Source organism: Embiotoca jacksoni, unplaced genomic scaffold (genome assembly GCF_022577435.1).
Source record: "Embiotoca jacksoni isolate LCO1_2020_lvr unplaced genomic scaffold, fEmbJac1.0.p SCAF_8, whole genome shotgun sequence".
Classification (NCBI taxonomy): domain Eukaryota; kingdom Metazoa; phylum Chordata; class Actinopteri; family Embiotocidae; genus Embiotoca; species Embiotoca jacksoni.
Genome location: NW_027185436.1, coordinates 1,889,237 through 1,906,094, shown reverse-complemented (window position 1 = coordinate 1,906,094; position 16,858 = coordinate 1,889,237). Strand labels below are relative to the sequence as shown.

General features: G+C 41.8%; 1 protein-coding gene across 17 annotated transcripts in view; it reads left to right on the top strand.

Annotated features, from left to right (window-relative positions):
* The window catches only part of camk2b1 (calcium/calmodulin-dependent protein kinase (CaM kinase) II beta 1), a 75,688-nt gene that overhangs the window by 23,533 nt on the left and 35,297 nt on the right, over positions 1-16,858 (top strand). For 12 of the 17 annotated variants that reach the window (XM_069178378.1, XM_069178385.1, XM_069178384.1 and 9 more), the window contains exons 6-12: positions 8,846-8,918; positions 12,175-12,277; positions 12,971-13,054; positions 13,236-13,330; positions 14,233-14,355; positions 14,582-14,665; positions 15,996-16,038. In XM_069178378.1, coding sequence (XP_069034479.1) covers positions 8,846-8,918; positions 12,175-12,277; positions 12,971-13,054; positions 13,236-13,330; positions 14,233-14,355; positions 14,582-14,665; positions 15,996-16,038 — 605 coding nt within the window. Of the gene's footprint in view, positions 1-2,500; positions 2,574-8,845; positions 8,919-12,174; positions 12,278-12,970; positions 13,055-13,235; positions 13,331-14,232; positions 14,356-14,581; positions 14,666-15,995; positions 16,039-16,858 lie in introns of all 17 variants that reach the window. The other 5 variants (XM_069178377.1, XM_069178370.1, XM_069178381.1 and 2 more) reach the window with 1 other exon arrangement.

Below are 16,858 nucleotides of genomic sequence, written 5' to 3'. Positions count from 1 at the left end.
CTTTTTTTGGCCTGTGTGAAGACGGCTGCACTTTTTTCCCTCTTTGCTGCACCAGGAGTTCATAAACAGACGAGTCCCTCGTAATGACACAATGGTTTTGGACAGTGTGATATTAGAAACATGCACAAATGGATAAACAGAAGAGTGGGATGGAGATACCTTCCTATTTCTAAATGCCATGCACACTGGGTCACCGTCAGGTCGAGCCAGGTGTTCATTCATGCGTTCAGTAAAGTTCAAAGTCACTTTGTCTTTATTTCAAATAGCAGAAGTCAGCCAAAACAGCAGGACCAGGAAGTGTGAAGTGTCCAATAAGAAAAGGGAAAATGCCCCCCCCCCCCCCCCCCCCCCCCAAAAAAAAAAAGATAGATATACCGCATGTTGTTTTACCGTGTTTCAAATGAATTGGTGCAGTTAAAGATAACAGTTGTTGCAGATGATGGACGGCATCATTTCATCATGTGTTTACTGCATTCAGTCAACTGTCTGAGCAGTGATGTGAGCCTGACTGTTCACACATGGGTTCTTTAGGGTGAACACGCTTTATTTTTGCTCACCCTTTTGCTTGCCTGCTTTCTTGTCCACCGTACTACGGCTGGTCTCAGACTACAGAATGGACATGTAGGTCCTCGAATTATATCAGAGTCAAGTGGTTTCTTTAGTGCCTGGGGTGCCTTGAGATATTAGCCGAGGGTGCCACAAGATTTATTATATCATTCTTCATTTATTGTCCATCCATCCATCCATTATCTATACCCGCTTTATCCTGAACGGGGTCACGGGGTGGCTGGAGCCTATCCCAGCTCACATTGGGCGATGGCAGGTTTTCACCCTGGACAGGTCACCAGTCTATCACAGGGTCATTTATTGTATGTTTAAAAAAAAAAGACTGACATGTACATTAACCATGTTCTATGTTAAAATTTCAACCCTATCAAGACAGAAAATAGCGACTGCCAGAATAAGATTTGACACATTAAACAGAGTTCAAAGAAATGCTGATACATCTCAGCCCTCAGCAGTCTGAGACGACTGAATCTGAGACGACTAACCTAAATTAAAAGGACAATTGCTTATCAAACAGGTTTTGGCTGCTTGTGGAAGATGGATATCCATCATTATTCGTGGTAGTGTAAGTTTTCAATTTCATATGTCTGTCTATCATCCGTGGTATATTTGATTAAAGTTAGCTCAGGGTCAGAAAGTAAACTATGTTGCACCTGTCAGTGATGATGGTCACAAGTGTGCTCAGTTTGAAATTTAAAGCACAAAGTACACTTGCGCTCTGATTTGGAGGCACTTTTAAATGATAATTTACCTCCTTCAGTTTCTTGTTCTGATATAAAGTTAATGGTAGAAGTAGGATCATGTACGTTCTGTTACGAATTAAGGTTTGAGATCAGGAAATGAGTGCAGCTAGGAAGAAATCTCATAAGACTGCTTATGATGCCTTTTGGTGTCGAAGAGTGTCACATCATAAGCTAAGCATGTGCACGCACACACACACACACACACAAAGTGTATCTCTGTGATTCACGCTCTCAGTCCTCCCACTCACTAGACACTGAGTGGGTGTGGATCCTGCGGGCTGCCTGTCTCCTTGCGCCTGCTATTAGTCACATATTCTGAACATTACACTCTCCGGTTGCACTGAGCCTACATACACACACATTTAAATGCACACACACACACACACACACACACACACACTAGAGTTAGGTAGGTTCATGCATCTCTTTGCAGTGCACACACAGTGATGTGTTTTCCTTTTAGTGATGGAAAAATAGCCTGGCATCAGCCCACCAGTCTTCTATGATTCAGTGTCATCTGATACACAAGTGTTCCCTTTCTTTCATGTTTTATTATCTTTTTTTCTTCCTCTGCAACACGTTTTTATCTTTCACAATCAGTCACCTTCTTTCCTTTGGTTACCTCCTCTCCTCTCCTCTCCTCTCCTCTCCTCTCCTCTCCTCTCCTCTCCTCTCCTCTCCTCTCCTCTCCTCTTCCTCTTCCTCTCCGTCAGTATTGTTGTGATTTTTGTCAGGTTGTTCTGCTGTGGCACCTCTTGTCTCTCATCATGTTTAAAAAAGCAAAACGAACCGTTTTTGTCTCCTCCACCTGCATTCATCCACCCCTCCCTCCCCTTCCTTCATCTCTGTCTGCATCAATCACCCTTTGATCGTCCTCCTCCTGTCTCTTCTCCTCCACCTGCTATCTGACCTCTCCTCCTCCTCCTCTCCTCCTCCTGTAACATCTCTATCACTTGGCCCTGGCCTCCTCTAAACTAAGCTGTCCTTCTCTCATCTTTAATTTGGTCTTATTGGCCCTCTCTGTCACTCTGTTCATCTGGCATCCTCTGTGTTCTCCTTTACCCCCCCACGACCCTCCCCTCCATTTCTCCACTTTCATCCCTCTCTGTACATCCCCATGTGCCATCCACCTCTCCTTCCCCTCCCCTCCACCCCCCACTGTCCGTCCTCTCTCTGTTTTGTCTTCACAGTCACTGTATCCATCAGATTCTAGAAAGTGTCCATCACATTCACCAACATGACATTGTGCACAGGGACCTGAAGGTTAGTATATGTAGAGGAGCCTCTGCATCCCTCACCCTCCTAACCTCCCCCTTCCCCACAACCTTTGCTTGCTCCCTTTCCTTCCTCCGCTCCTTTCCTCCTTCCTTCCTTCCTTCCTCTTCGATCTCGTCTGTTTGTGTCGTTCCTGTCAGTTGCTGGTCTGATGTCCGCCTGTCCGACTTGTCTCTTGGTATGCTCTTACGTTTCCGTTTTGCTCTCTTGTTGTATTGTATTTTATTTTTTAATGGGAGGACCCTGGCCTGCCCCCCCTCCCCCACACACACACACCTGCCCGCTCCATTGGCCTTCCCACCCGCTCTCTTTTCAACCATTTTAAAACCACGTAACAAAACGCTCCTGTTGCACTGACTGACAGCAGTTCAATACATTAATGATCTTGTACAAACGCACACACCGTCACCTGCAGTGCAGAGAGTACAGAGCTTTCTGCACATATAATAAATAACCAGTTACACATGCCCTTACAACCATTCATTTCTCCCACTAGGCCACTTAATTCAAATCCACAGCTATATTTACTGTGTTCTTCATTGATTTTTTTTTTCCTCCCTCCTCTATTCTCTCTGTTTTTGAGTCATTTATTTTTCTGATTGAACTTACTTATTGATCTCTGTATTTTCAAGACAGCCTCATTCAACATCAAGCATATCCTTATAGAGGTGTTCAGAGACCTCAATCTAGAAAGCATACACAACTAAAGAATTTTAGTGCGTTTAAAACAAAAGTTTGTAATGCTTTTGATCGTCTTATGAGTTGACAGTTTATCTATATATCTTCAGCTCTGAACAGACAAACTGGCACTGTCATCGATAACCTTCAGGACAGTTTACAGGGTACTGCTGTAGTTTAACTGAATGTTAATACCGTAACAACACGGCCCTCCTTTCCTTAAAATATCCTTAAGCCAGAGATATCAGAAAATAAACCCACTTAAGCGCACCAAGTTTATACACGCTTTCACCCAGTTATAAAGTCTTACAAGTGATTTCATAAAACCCAACAAGTAATCAATGACTAGTAGTTTTTTTTTATGGCAAAAGGAAGCATACATTCATGGTTTATTGTTGTCGAAAAACTGCTTACTACTAAATATAATAATCATAATAAAGATACTGATTAAGCCAACATTTTGATGGACTGCAAGCTTTGCTTTTTGACACCAGTTCTTCATAAGTATATTGTAGCAGTGAAATCAATCACTGCTACACTATAGAAATCAATGTACGGCAGTGTGATCTGTAGTATTTAGAGAACAAGCTAAACACCTATTCTGTTGTCACATGCTGTCATTGTAATCTATCCAGCTTCTCTTTGAGGAACACTGCTAAGTGAGCTAACTTGTTAGTTTGCAACAGAACTATGAGCTTATAGCAGATTACATATGTACACAAATGCATTGCGTATACACAAAGCCATATTACAATTAAACAGAAAGTTCAGCTGTGTATCTTTCTGCACTGTTTACTGACTCCCATGGAAATAATGTGAAAAGAATCGAGGCCGTTGCCAGATATATCTGCTATAGTTTTAGATTTATATTCTGATTCACACTCAAGACTTGAGCTTTCAGTAACAGGAGATGGAGAACAAAATGGCTCTCATGATGTAACATATGTTGGGTGTGATATTCACGGCATGACCACGTTGAACTGATAACTACCTCAGGATTGTTTGAGATGATCTCATTCTGGTGGACTACATACACAACGACTTTCATACCTGCCCACAGGAACACATTTATGTGGGACTGAGGGTGTAAGAGAACACGTACATTTCATATAGAAGTTGTTTTACCTTTCAAAGCACATTTACAGCCACAGGCTTGTGTCGTCTTTTAGTAGTCGCTTAGCAAACACACGCAGACACTAGATGTGACCTGTGTAGTATTTATTCATTGGGAGACCTTTAGAAAGAAGAGACAGGATTCTGATTTACAGCCCTGAACTTTACAGTCCTGCAGGTCCATTTTTCTCTCTCACTCACTCTGTCTCTCCTTCTCTTTTGTTTCTCTCATACTATAATATTCAGCAGACTGGCCAGACTTGTGCTTAATTTCAATCCACTGCTCTAAATCAGCCTTCGAGGACCTGCATGTGTTAACAATATAACTGCCCGCCATTTACAGCTCAGTTTTACTTGTTGGGCTGCTAGTTTACTGGTTTTTCTTTGTTTGATCAAGGGAAGTTATTAAAATGAGATTTAGGGCTCCATTTTAACGATTTAAACACACGGCCTGAAGCACATGGCACATTTAGTGCGCATCCCAATCTACTTTTGTTAGTTTAACGGCAGATAATCAGAGTGCAAAGGAAGGTACATGGCTCAAAGGGTTTGGAACTTTGTGCCCTAATTAATTAATGGTGTGTTTTGGGCGTAACATGAAAGTATCATCTCCCATTCTCTTTTTAAAAGCCAGGTGTTGGCAAATTGCTATTTTAACAGTGAATTTGTCAAGTTGTAGCCAAAGAAAGAACTGTAGATGAAACAGATCTGCTGGTTTGCAGTTTTAATCTCTCCTATATGTGGGTGTGTTGCTGCATGTCTCTGTGTTTGCAACAAGCAGAGTGTAAGCACGCTGTGCAACCGGCTGGCCTTAAAGTAACAGCAGAACATGCACCATTGACTTAAGACCAGGTTTCTGTTGGTCAATTGTGCATTCGCTTTCTGCTGCCTCAAGATAGCCGGGCACCACTTGTGTAGCTAACCATACAAATACATCTGCTATTTGAACAGTGTGGGTTCTGGAAAGGAAAATGAAAACTGCAGCGATCTGAAACTAAAGTAAAGACACTTGCATTGCGCTTGGTGGCTCTTTACACAAGGTGTAAGATAGAGCCCTTAGTTTTTTTTACATACCTTTCTAAGTGCAGTATGTATGTGATGTACTGTGTAAAACATTTGAGATCATATAAAACATCAGATAACAGATGCCAGGATTTTGAATAAGGCAGACTTCAAGGCTGCACACGGGAAATAATTCAGTGTTGCTGTGGTCTTTAAATCAATCTGTGAATTATAGCACACAGTGTCAAGGTAACAGAAGCATCACACAAACATCAAGTGCATGTTGATGGTTGTAGCTTCCCTGCAGTTAAATTATTTTAACGCAACCATAGCACTTCCAATATTTTAAAATAAATGCTCTCTATTAGCTATTTTAAAGCTTTTAGTACTTTTCCCACAAAGCAAATGTAAGTTCATCTGTCACTGTGTTAATTGTAATAGAGCAAAAACTCCAGGATGTGTGATACAGGACTGGAGGCTCAAACCCAAACCTGGAACAAAGTGGTGCCAAAAGCAATGCGAAAGAGCATTCACATTATTTACATAGCAAATGTACTTGTTCCGTGTGAGCGCCCACGGGTGGTTTGGTCTTAAAATGACGTGTGGTCAGGAGTGTTGTTGGCGCATTGCTTTGCTGAGGTCGATGAAAGTGATTGTGTGATTGACCAACAAAAATCTGGCCTGAAGTCAATGGCGCAGTGTTTTACTGATTTTTAAGGGCGCGTTTTTAAGACAGTAACATAGGGGTTACACAACGTGCATACACTCTGCTTAAAACACGCACATGCACATACAGCAGCGTACAAACATGCAAAGAATCAAAGATAAAAAGATTACAACATGAAACATTATTATTGTGTACATCAATCTGCTCCATTTGAAAGTTTCCTGTGGAGAGAAGTGTTTGTTCCCACTATTTGGCAAATCCATTATAATAGTAATCTGCTAAGGTGCAGATGCATCGAGCTTGAAATGGGAGATTTCATGTTACACCCAAAACACACCTATTAAATAATTATGAGACTAAGTCCAACCCTCATGCGCCTTACTTTGCACTCAGATTGTTCGCTGTTAAACTAGCAAAAGTGGAATTGGACACGTCTTAAATGGATCCGTGCCAACTGCTTTCGACATTGCACTTTGATTATTAAAATAGAGCCTCTTGGTGTTAAACCAAAGCCTCATAACTTCTTGATGCATACACTCACACACTGATGCTCCTTTATTAGTTTTCAACTTATATTTCAACAATTACAACCTGCTGTTCAGTCATTTTAATGACCTGTCAATTACACAAAGGTATCCAGACATCCAGGACATATTCAGACCTTTTCCTGTCTGTGACAAAACAATTCTATTCAGAAACACAATTGGTTGAAACAGGAAATAGATGTGAAATAAATGAAGGGAGAACAGATGAAAGTATTAATAATTCATTTCTTTTGACAAATTCACAATTTAGGGCTTCCTCTAACCGTAGGGTCTTTTGATTTTTTTTCAAAACATTGCTTGCAGCCAATGTGTTGCAATTTCACTGTTTACCTTTCAGTTGCCATATTTTCTATAACAGGCCACATCCTTTTCCACTTCACACTGTGATGTGTCACTAAACACAATATTATGTGTCAACAAGCATTTATTTTCTGCATTTTACAGAATAGTTTTGTACAATTCAGCAAACAGTTTTAATGAAAATATGCTTAACTGTCTTTTCCAAAAGTGTCATTGGTCACAAACAAAAGAGCATCTTTTCTCATAATTCCAAAGCGTCCATTAAGTTTCATTCAGACTGAAAACAGGCCTCAATTAAAACATATAAAGGGGTGCTTGGTGGGACCTGGCACATGTGAGACAAATACAATCCAGGACATCGAGTATGAGTCATAAATGCATGAGTTTGAAGGCTCATCAGACACCAACACACTGAACAGTCACTCACCGGCTGTGAGGAAGGATTTTACAGCTTTCACTATCAGTGTAGATCATTTTATCTTATATCGCAATAACTGTCAGTTAAAACCCAGAAATGAAAGGTTTTTGTCAGAAAGTAATCTACCTTCTTGCACATATTTAATTAGCAACCAGAGTGCTTTACTGAGAGCCACTGCAGTGCCACATATAAGGTTAACTATAAAGTTAACAAGCCAAATAACCCACGATCCTTTAACGCAGCACTGTTGGGCCTCATTTATTTTGTATGATGGAACGATGTTATAAGCCCTTTCTCTTTGATCCCCGATGGACTGTCCAAACTCTGACATTGATAATTGACACTGAGTCTATTGTAGATATTATATTTCTTGACATCATGTCATATACTGTAGTTGACATAGTAAACCATGCATCTTTGATATCCACTCAAAGTCCTGTAAAAGAAAGTTGTCAGTGCACAGGAGGCACATATTCCCGGTCCCATCAGAGTGTGTGTCCTTGTGTGTCCGTGTGTGTGTGTGTGTGTGTGTGTGTGTATGTAACTGCATTATTTCACATCTCCCACAGCTACACCCCGGCACCGTACACAGCCGTACACACAACTTGCTGTCTGTCTCATCAGAGGCTCACTATCTATATGTATTTCATACAGTGTGTATGCTCAGATATATAGAATCTAGGCTCTTGCATACACTCTCACCTCGATCACTCATCAGCGTCCCTTGCACAGTTTTCCGTTTTCGGAGTTTTATTTTTAGTGTCCGGTGCCTCACTGACATCAGAATGACAACTCTTCAGCAGACGTGGCATTGATCCCAGACACATCTTCCAAATGTTATTAATTGCACAATGACTCCTTCCCTTACCTCCTTCATCAACACTTTCTGTGCCCCACCTCCCCCATAGTCAGTCGTGTTCTTACACCTCTCTTTCATCACCCAGGGACTGTTGGTTAAAACATGGAGGGAGGTGGGGTCTCTACAATACACCTTCAGTGTGTTTTTTAGAGTCTAATTATACACTCATTCAATCATAATATACTTTAACTGTTGTTTAGTTGCCGATTAAATTGACTCAAAGGAGTCTTCTGTTGCAGAGCACCTACAGGCCACTTCACATATGAAGGTCACTGATGACTTCTGCTGTGCAGGAAGTGTGCTATTGCACCCACAGTCGTCTATTTGAAACTTTGGTTGAAACTTTGGTTGAAACTTTGGTCACCTTTTTAGTGAGAATAATAATTTAAAAAAAAAAGTTTTACAGTAGGCCTTACGTTTAGGCTGCTGACATTTAAAAATCCATTTAAGTAAACTCTGATCGGATCTATAACCCTGCATGTGTGCAGCTGTGGGTCGACCGAAGCCAATAAAAGTTTGATGGCTGCCAACAGAAGAGCCCTTTCAACCCCTCTTCTACCCCCTCATGCCTTCCACCCCCGCCCCCTCCCACCCCCACTCCCATGGCCTGTGCACGGGATTGTAGTGCTGCTAAGACTAACATGCCCCCCCCCCCTCCCCCTTGGTGTTTGCATGCAGTCATTGCATCCAGCAGATCCTGGAGGCGGTGCTTCACTGCCATCAAATGGGTGTGGTGCACCGAGACCTGAAGGTGAGTGGTGAGGATCACCTCACTGTCCCTTGAGAGTTGTATATTTATGTAAGGGGGATGTGTGGGTGTGTTATTTGTGTATTCTCTGTATAGCTGATTAGTTTCCCAGAAACTGTGTTGTTTTTGTGCGTGTCACTTTATATGCATCAGGAATTATGGCGGAGTTTCAACCATTGCATTCCCTTTGACTTTTGATATAAATGCAATTTTGTATATTAAAAACATGATATAATTCAGGCCTGCACAATAGTTGATCATGCCGTTAGAAAGCCCTCAGCTCCTGTCCTCAGTCAGCGCTATAAGCTTTGAGGCGATTACCATGAGGCTGTCACATACCACCTCCGACCTTTCTGGGCTTCAGCCTCCACTTCGCTGCAGTCACCCTCTTGTTGTGTAAACAGCACTTCCCAAGTGTATGGAGATTTCAAACATGCAGCGCATGCAGGTCACGCCAGCTGACCGATGCCTCCTCTCTGTAACATTTATGGAACAGGACTTTATCACTGCACAGCAGCTTGCCCTATTCTTTCAATAGATCTGTCTGAGGTCATCCAGGAGACTACTTAATCTGATCTCGGCATCATTTACTAGACAGAGGGAGATGTTAACTATTGATTATCAAATACCCTGCGTGGTTTAAATTGCCTCTGTAGATCAGCTTAATGACTCGAAGGTGACAGCTAATTTTCTGTAAAGGGCCATTAATTAACCAGTGATGTTGTGAGATGTGTCTATGTTGGCTGATAGTGCCGTCCTTTTAAGAGTTGAAAAACCCACAGCTGTTACTTATTTAAAAGTGGTGGATGCATTCCTATGCGTTCGATACGTATTTCATAATGTTAACGGTGCTCTCAGTGCTCTCGATGACTTTTGTTTACTTCAACTCTTAACAAAGCGGCCTCTAAAATATGAGCTGTGTGTGAATCAGCGTCTGAACAGATAAAAATCTGGCTTCGCTGCCGTGTCTTGTACGTGGTCGTGTGTTTGTACATGCATGCATGTATGTCGCATCTTGTTTTGCATGGTGCACTTTGTCAAGTAGGCCTCGATGCAAATGTCAGTCCCAGCATTCCAGCAAAGGCGTGTTGTGTTGATCAGAACTGTTGTGACCATTTCTTTATTTAGCTGACACGCCTATCTGGTTTCACACCCAAGCACCGGAGAGCGTTTCATGCAATAGGTCATAGTGTGATGACTGAGGACAGCCTGAGTGACAAGACCCCTCAAATTAGGAATTGGGATATGGCCAATGAGATGACAGCACAGTGAACCGTTTCATATGTGCCAAAAGAACAAGCTCAATGTACAGATTGTGTAGCAGATGCTCTGTAGGGATTTGTCATCTCAGAAATGAAGTGCTTTTCAAATTTTGTGTATCTGAGTGGCAATCTCTCTTACAAGTAATGGATGTAATTAAACTTCCACTTCAGAGAGGTAGTTGATATAACAGTTAACGTAACACAACACTTTAATTAGGGTTGTGTATCAACCTTTAATACCTCATTCATGTTAAAAAGAGTAAAAATGTGACTATAACACAGTCTCGTTTACTTACTCTTTGATCAGATAGTCCTTTTTAAATGATGTGTTTTTCATCTGAACATGTTAAAGAAATAATTGTATGTCTAACTGGGAATAGTGTCAGACATTTTTACCAACATTATCTTGAATTTAATGTAGACACTTACTGATTAATTTCTTCAAGCACCATCTATGTCAAGGTAGATTGAATCGGGACCAGTTTCTCTTTCCACACTGCAGCAATCTGCTTAAAACGGAGAGCCTTCTTAAGGGAGGTCTACATCTCTGCCACTTTCTCTGAAGTCAGGAATGCCACATCACTTCCTAACCCCCTGCAGACAAAGAAAGAAAAGGAAAGCGAGAAAGCTGGGAATTATTCCATTTGAAACACCCACTCATTACCCTGCTCTCAAATACAGCTTTTTCTATCAATCTGTGCGTCGTTCCTCTCTGCCCTCCTCAGCCAAACCAGTTGCTTGTCATCAGTGTGCTCAGCTGTGTGTACACGTCTAAGTGTGTGTGTGTGTGTGTGTGTGTGTGTGTGTGTGTGTGTGTGTGTGTGTGTGTGTGTGTGTGTGTGTGTGTGTGTGTGTGTGTGCGGAAATGCTGGAAAAGGAAGGTGTGCTTTTGTCAAACAGTGATGGCGATTGCTGCTGTTATGTCTGAACGTGTGGCTAGGTTGTGTTGCAATGCATTTTTGTACCTTTTTGATGGAAGCGGATGCTTGATCATAAATTCCGCCCACATTCGTTTTCACGGATTATCTTACTGCTGCAGTGTTGGCAAGTTCTAATATCCCCCGTTTACAAAAGAGTAAAGCCTAACCAAGTGGTAGAGCTGGGAGAATGTGATGACACGCGGCAGGCACAGAGCCTCAGGATTACTGGTTCGCTCAGTCGGTCGCTCTCTCCTGCTCATTTTTACTTATGGGCTCAAAGGCTGTAAAAGCACACTTTTAAGTATCTGTGCTTTAAAGACAGTATTTCTTTGCCTCTAAAAAAATTTGCAGAGGGCAGAAAAAAAAGAGAGGAAGGTAAGGGATGCAAAGACATGCTACTGCAGTGTAAGCGAGGCAGTGACAGAAATGCAGCTTTAATATATTGTCCTCATTCTCTCCATGTTGAAAGTTTGGACGTGCGTTACTGTTCACTGTTGTGCATTTCAGGAAACAACTACAATATTGAATTGGAAGGGCAGGAAGACTTATATGAGTGGCCTTGACAGATTTACTATAGTCCAGTATTTTCCACCACTTTATTTGTCATTGAAGATTGCCAGTTCCTTTTACAGATACGTGAGATCGAGAGAGATGTAGCGAGAGAAAGTGACAATGAGCAGGGGCCGGTGGGGATAGCAGCCCATTATTAGAGCCCTCCTCTGACAGAGAATAATGAGGCTGGCTGCATTATCTGGGCCACAGCGATGGAGCCTATAGACCAGCGCTCACCACATGAGGCTCGTACAAAAAAGCACTGCAGACTGAATGCTGAAATGTGGACTAACTTTTGTACGGCTTTTATGTGTCCGCACATGGTATTCAAATAACATCTACGTCTGTATGTACGTGTTGTGTGTCCTGAATACACTTAATTAGATTGTCCTATATGAATCTCGTTTGCATGCATAGCTGTCTACCTCTTGCTGTTTCCCCACTAGGAAAGTTTCTATGTTGTGTACGTCCTTCATTCATTTCAAAATGTTTGCTGACCTTCTCTTCTTCTCTCCTCCTCTTCAGCCAGAGAACCTGCTCCTGGCTAGCAAGTGTAAGAATGCTGCAGTGAAGCTGGCCGACTTTGGCCTGGCCATTGAGGTGCAGGGAGATCAGCAGGCCTGGTTTGGTAGGTACAGCAGATGCAGGAGTTAATCCCACACAGTGTTTCACGGTCAATACAGTGATACAGTAAGGATGGCTAAGATCAGAACTGGAATTGTGAAACCGTTGTCTTGGGAGGGTGGACAGCCCTGCCAACGGGACCCTGACCCTAACTGGTGCTGCTGCTGCTCTACTGGCTTGCATGATGACACAACAGTCGCATCCTATTTCAGCAACAAAGTCCACTTCTTTGTCATTGAAAGATCCTTTTTTGTTTTTGCACTTACTAAATAGTGAACCAAGACTGATTTAGATTTGTCATGCATTTACACCCTTTATCCCTTTGCCTCTTGGGATCATCAGTTTTTGAATCAGGGATCATAAAGATCTTGAGTACTTCTCAAGCAAAGAACAGTGAGTGGAGTGAACCTGTCAGCCTCCAGATTAGTGCTGTTGGGACACGTTCCCACATCTCACCTCGATGGTTACTACACACACAAGTACCGGTGGAGTCTGTGACACTCCTCAAGCAAGAGATTTGCCGGCTCTTCACAATCAGCTGACTTTAAACCCTCCAGATTTCAGCCCACTGTTTGACCAGGAGGTCATATCCTACTGCAGCTTATCTTGCTTTCTACACAAGCTGATCCGCAGATCACGGCTACACAGTCTGTTGTCCTGAGCGTGTCAATCAATTGTGTGTGGGTTTTTACTGCAGGATTTGCTGGCACACCGGGGTACCTGTCCCCTGAGGTATTGAGGAAGGAGGCATATGGCAAACCTGTGGACATCTGGGCCTGCGGTGAGTTGTACAAAGAAACACACACTCATTCTCACACGTAACACACATAAGGTATTTCCTAGATGATAACACACCAAAAACCAGAATCTCACTCAAGCACATTTACTAACACATTCAGCATTTTCTGTGTTTGTGTGTGTGTGTGTGTGTCCGTCCATATGTGCTTGTGTGTGTGTCTCAGGGGTGATCCTCTACATCCTGCTGGTGGGTTACCCTCCTTTCTGGGACGAGGACCAGCACAAGCTGTACCAGCAGATCAAGGCTGGCGCTTATGATGTGAGTCTCCTCGTCTCTCCTGCTCCGTCGCTTCTCCTCTCCTGCTGTAAATGCCCTCCCTCTCCTTCCACTGCCCTCGTTCCTTTTTGGCAGAGGTTACGTAACTCAGTCACGTCATTCATATTTCAGGGGGTCCAAGAGAGGGAGCCTCACCTTAGATCACATTGAACTCCATGCCAGAGAGAGAGAGAGACAGAGAGAGAGAGAGTGACTGTCTCTCTGCCAGTGATTCTGGGCTCATAGGAAACAGACCTTAATGTTTATGCCGAAACACAACAGGACCTGATGGGTCGAGTATTTCGTAACAAATTGCTGCGAGCTGTGGTCTGACTGGCCTTTTCATATTGTTAAACAACACACCCACAGGGAGCCATAGCGGCTAAAATGTTGAAGGCATTTTAATAACATCCTTGGTTCATATCCGGCCGTGTTGTTTCATCTCCCCGTTTCTCTTAGAGGTGACATTCAAGGAGAAGAAAGTCAACAAAAAAAACTAACTGAAATAATAATTATGATGAAAAGCCAAAGCAGAGCTTTGATCTTGAAAATCTAAATCTCATGACAACATTGTGGAAAGCTGTAAGATCCTCAATAACGCAGCACAAGAAGACGTTGCATAGCCTAAATGCACAAAGTACATTTTTCGTTGATGTTGATGCTTGATATCTACTGTAATAAGTGGATTTTAGTCCTGTGAATTTTGAAGGCCAATATGAACACAGATGTCCAGAATCTTAAAAGTTTCGACAGTTGAATTGCTTCTTTCATGTGAAGTCACTGTTTGAAGACAGACTGTAATAGATAAATCGAAACCTCCTGGTTTATTGCATTTAACTTGCAGACTAAAGACTCGTGACACTGTCAGTGAACGTGAAGACATTTGGTTTTGTTTGTGTCTGCAGTTCCCTTCCCCAGAGTGGGACACAGTCACTCCAGAGGCCAAAAACCTGATCAACCAGATGCTGACGATCAACCCAGCCAAGAGAATCACTGCTCAGGAGGCCCTCAAGCACCCATGGGTCTGCGTAAGTGTCCCTTCCTTTCTGAAACACAAGCAGAGGAGATTATTTTTCACGTCATTTTTACACTGTTGTACGCATAGAAAAAAACTAAACTCAAGTGGGTGCATCACAGCAAACATGAAATCCTAAATTAACAGATTATTTTTCTTGTCTTTTCTGTCTATTCGTCCCTAAACCTGTATTTGCCCTGCTCTCCTCTTCCTCCTCTTTCTTTTCTTCCTCTTCCCAGCAACGATCCACAGTGGCTTCTATGATGCACAGACAGGAGACCGTGGAGTGTCTGAAGAAATTCAATGCCAGGAGGAAACTCAAGGTCTGTTTGCACGCTCACTCTCTCCCACATCTTGCTCTTCTGCTCTAATAATCTTTTGATGAACTAATGAAACAGTCCCTTCTACTGCTCTCCTCACCTTCACTCTTGAATATCTTTGCCACAACATTCCTTGCTTGTTTTTTTTTTAACATTTGTGATTTAAGATTTACGTCACTGTGGATATACAGTACAGTAATCAGCTACTGAAGTATATGATAATTTAAAGGATAAGAGATTCTACTATGTGAGAAGATAGTAAAAACTTCCATCCAAAGTCATCCCATATGCACACTTTACCATTTGCACTGATTTATTGCTGACATTTTGTCTGGATGTAACAGCTTAGCCACTGCAGCATGACATTGTTACCCTGCTGCTTTTGGCCACTCTTGGCATGGCTCAAATACCAGCACATGGGAAGCTGGAAACAGAAACGCAGGTGGCTGCAGGCAAATGTTGCACCATTCGACTAACATGCCATCAGCATCAACCAATTGTGTCCGGCTTTTCACATTTAAAAACAAACGGGCACCGGCGAGGTCAGGTCAGACATTCAGCTACATGGTAAAGAACAAAAGCAAAAAAACTGAGAAAGGAAAAATTAATCATATCAAACAACACCGATAACTCACATACAGTGTATCAATAATTTAGTAAATGTATGTAACACGTTCTACAGTATGTTATTTTATTGGCAGAATTGATAGAAAACAATGTTAGAAAATCAACCTCTTGTTCAGGAATGTCTCTGCTGTAAAGTTTATTCTGTGTAAGTTGTACAACGGTTTATTTTGGGTTTGGCTCTTTGGTTCTGTTGTAGATACAAAAGGCTCATAAAAGGTCTTTGCTCATAGTTTGCACTTAAACCATTAGGGAGTAAAAATTTCAGATATCATAGTATTATTTAATATTCTTTAAATATACTGACACTTGTATGTTGTGTAAAACTAACAGTGCACTGAAAACAGTAACCACTAAATTCATTGGGAATGTAATAATCATAAATATGTATTTAAAAAAAAAAATAGAACAAGAAATAGAACAATTTCTAATTTATCCTAATCATCTTTGTCTGCATTATTTTCTGTAAAAAAGAAAAGTTTTCAAATGATATACATATATGTCGATACTGATCGACCAACATCAGGTGAAATCTCAGTTTGCACTGCACATCGTCTGTCAGTCAACATCATTGGTTGTCTTCTTTCAATGAAACAATAAAAGTGTATTTTCTCTTGATGACGACTGGACCATCAGTCAGTGGCAGACTGCCCATATGGATGTTGTCACTGCTTTAAATGGCTACAGTTGTTTTTTGTTTCCTTCTCAGGGGGCCATTCTTACTACCATGCTGGTTTCTCGAAATTTCTCTGGTAAGTGTTTGTTTGACTGAATCCTCCTTTGCTGTATTTCTGCCATCCATATCTGTCAACCAGCATCAGTCTCTATTCAGTTTATGTGAACATGCTAGATATGGGATTTTATTGTCTGCATGCCTACTCTAACACTTGAGTAGAGAGGGGGGCTAAAATGCTTGTTGAAAATGAGGACGTCTGTTTGGAACATGCCACCATGTTGGAGGACTCACCGTGGCTCTGAAGTGGTACTTCACCTAAAACCTGACTTATCCGATGGAGCTGCCGTGACTCTCTGATCCGTGCCACTACAAACCTCTAAAGATCACGGAAGATGAAAATTTTGCACTCGGAAGCTGAAGGAGAATCACTTTAAAGCCAGATAGAAATTCAGCATTTATTTATTTATTTTCTGGGGGAAAAAAATAGACACAATGAGACTTTTGATGTTCTTTTCCAAAATGGTGGCACGTGCCTTGTAAACACAGATAAGAGTAAACATGCAGTGACAGACCCGTTTGTCTCCGTTGACCAAAGAGTTTAATTTTAGTATAAAGTTTACAGAGCATGCTTTCAAACGCAAAATCCCATTTTCATTTCATCTCAGTGCAACTTCAGTGTTTCCCTTATCTTGTCTTATCTGTTTAGTTTTTGTTACCATGGTAATGAGACTCAGACCCATGTAATACAGGGCAGCAGCCATGTGAAGAAAGGACTGTACTTTACAAAACAGCTGATGAACAAATTGAATCAACATTTCTGTGATTCTTTAACATTTTTACAGAATTTCAAAACCCTGCTCAGTCTGGCGAGATAACATTTTGAAATTGTGACCCCT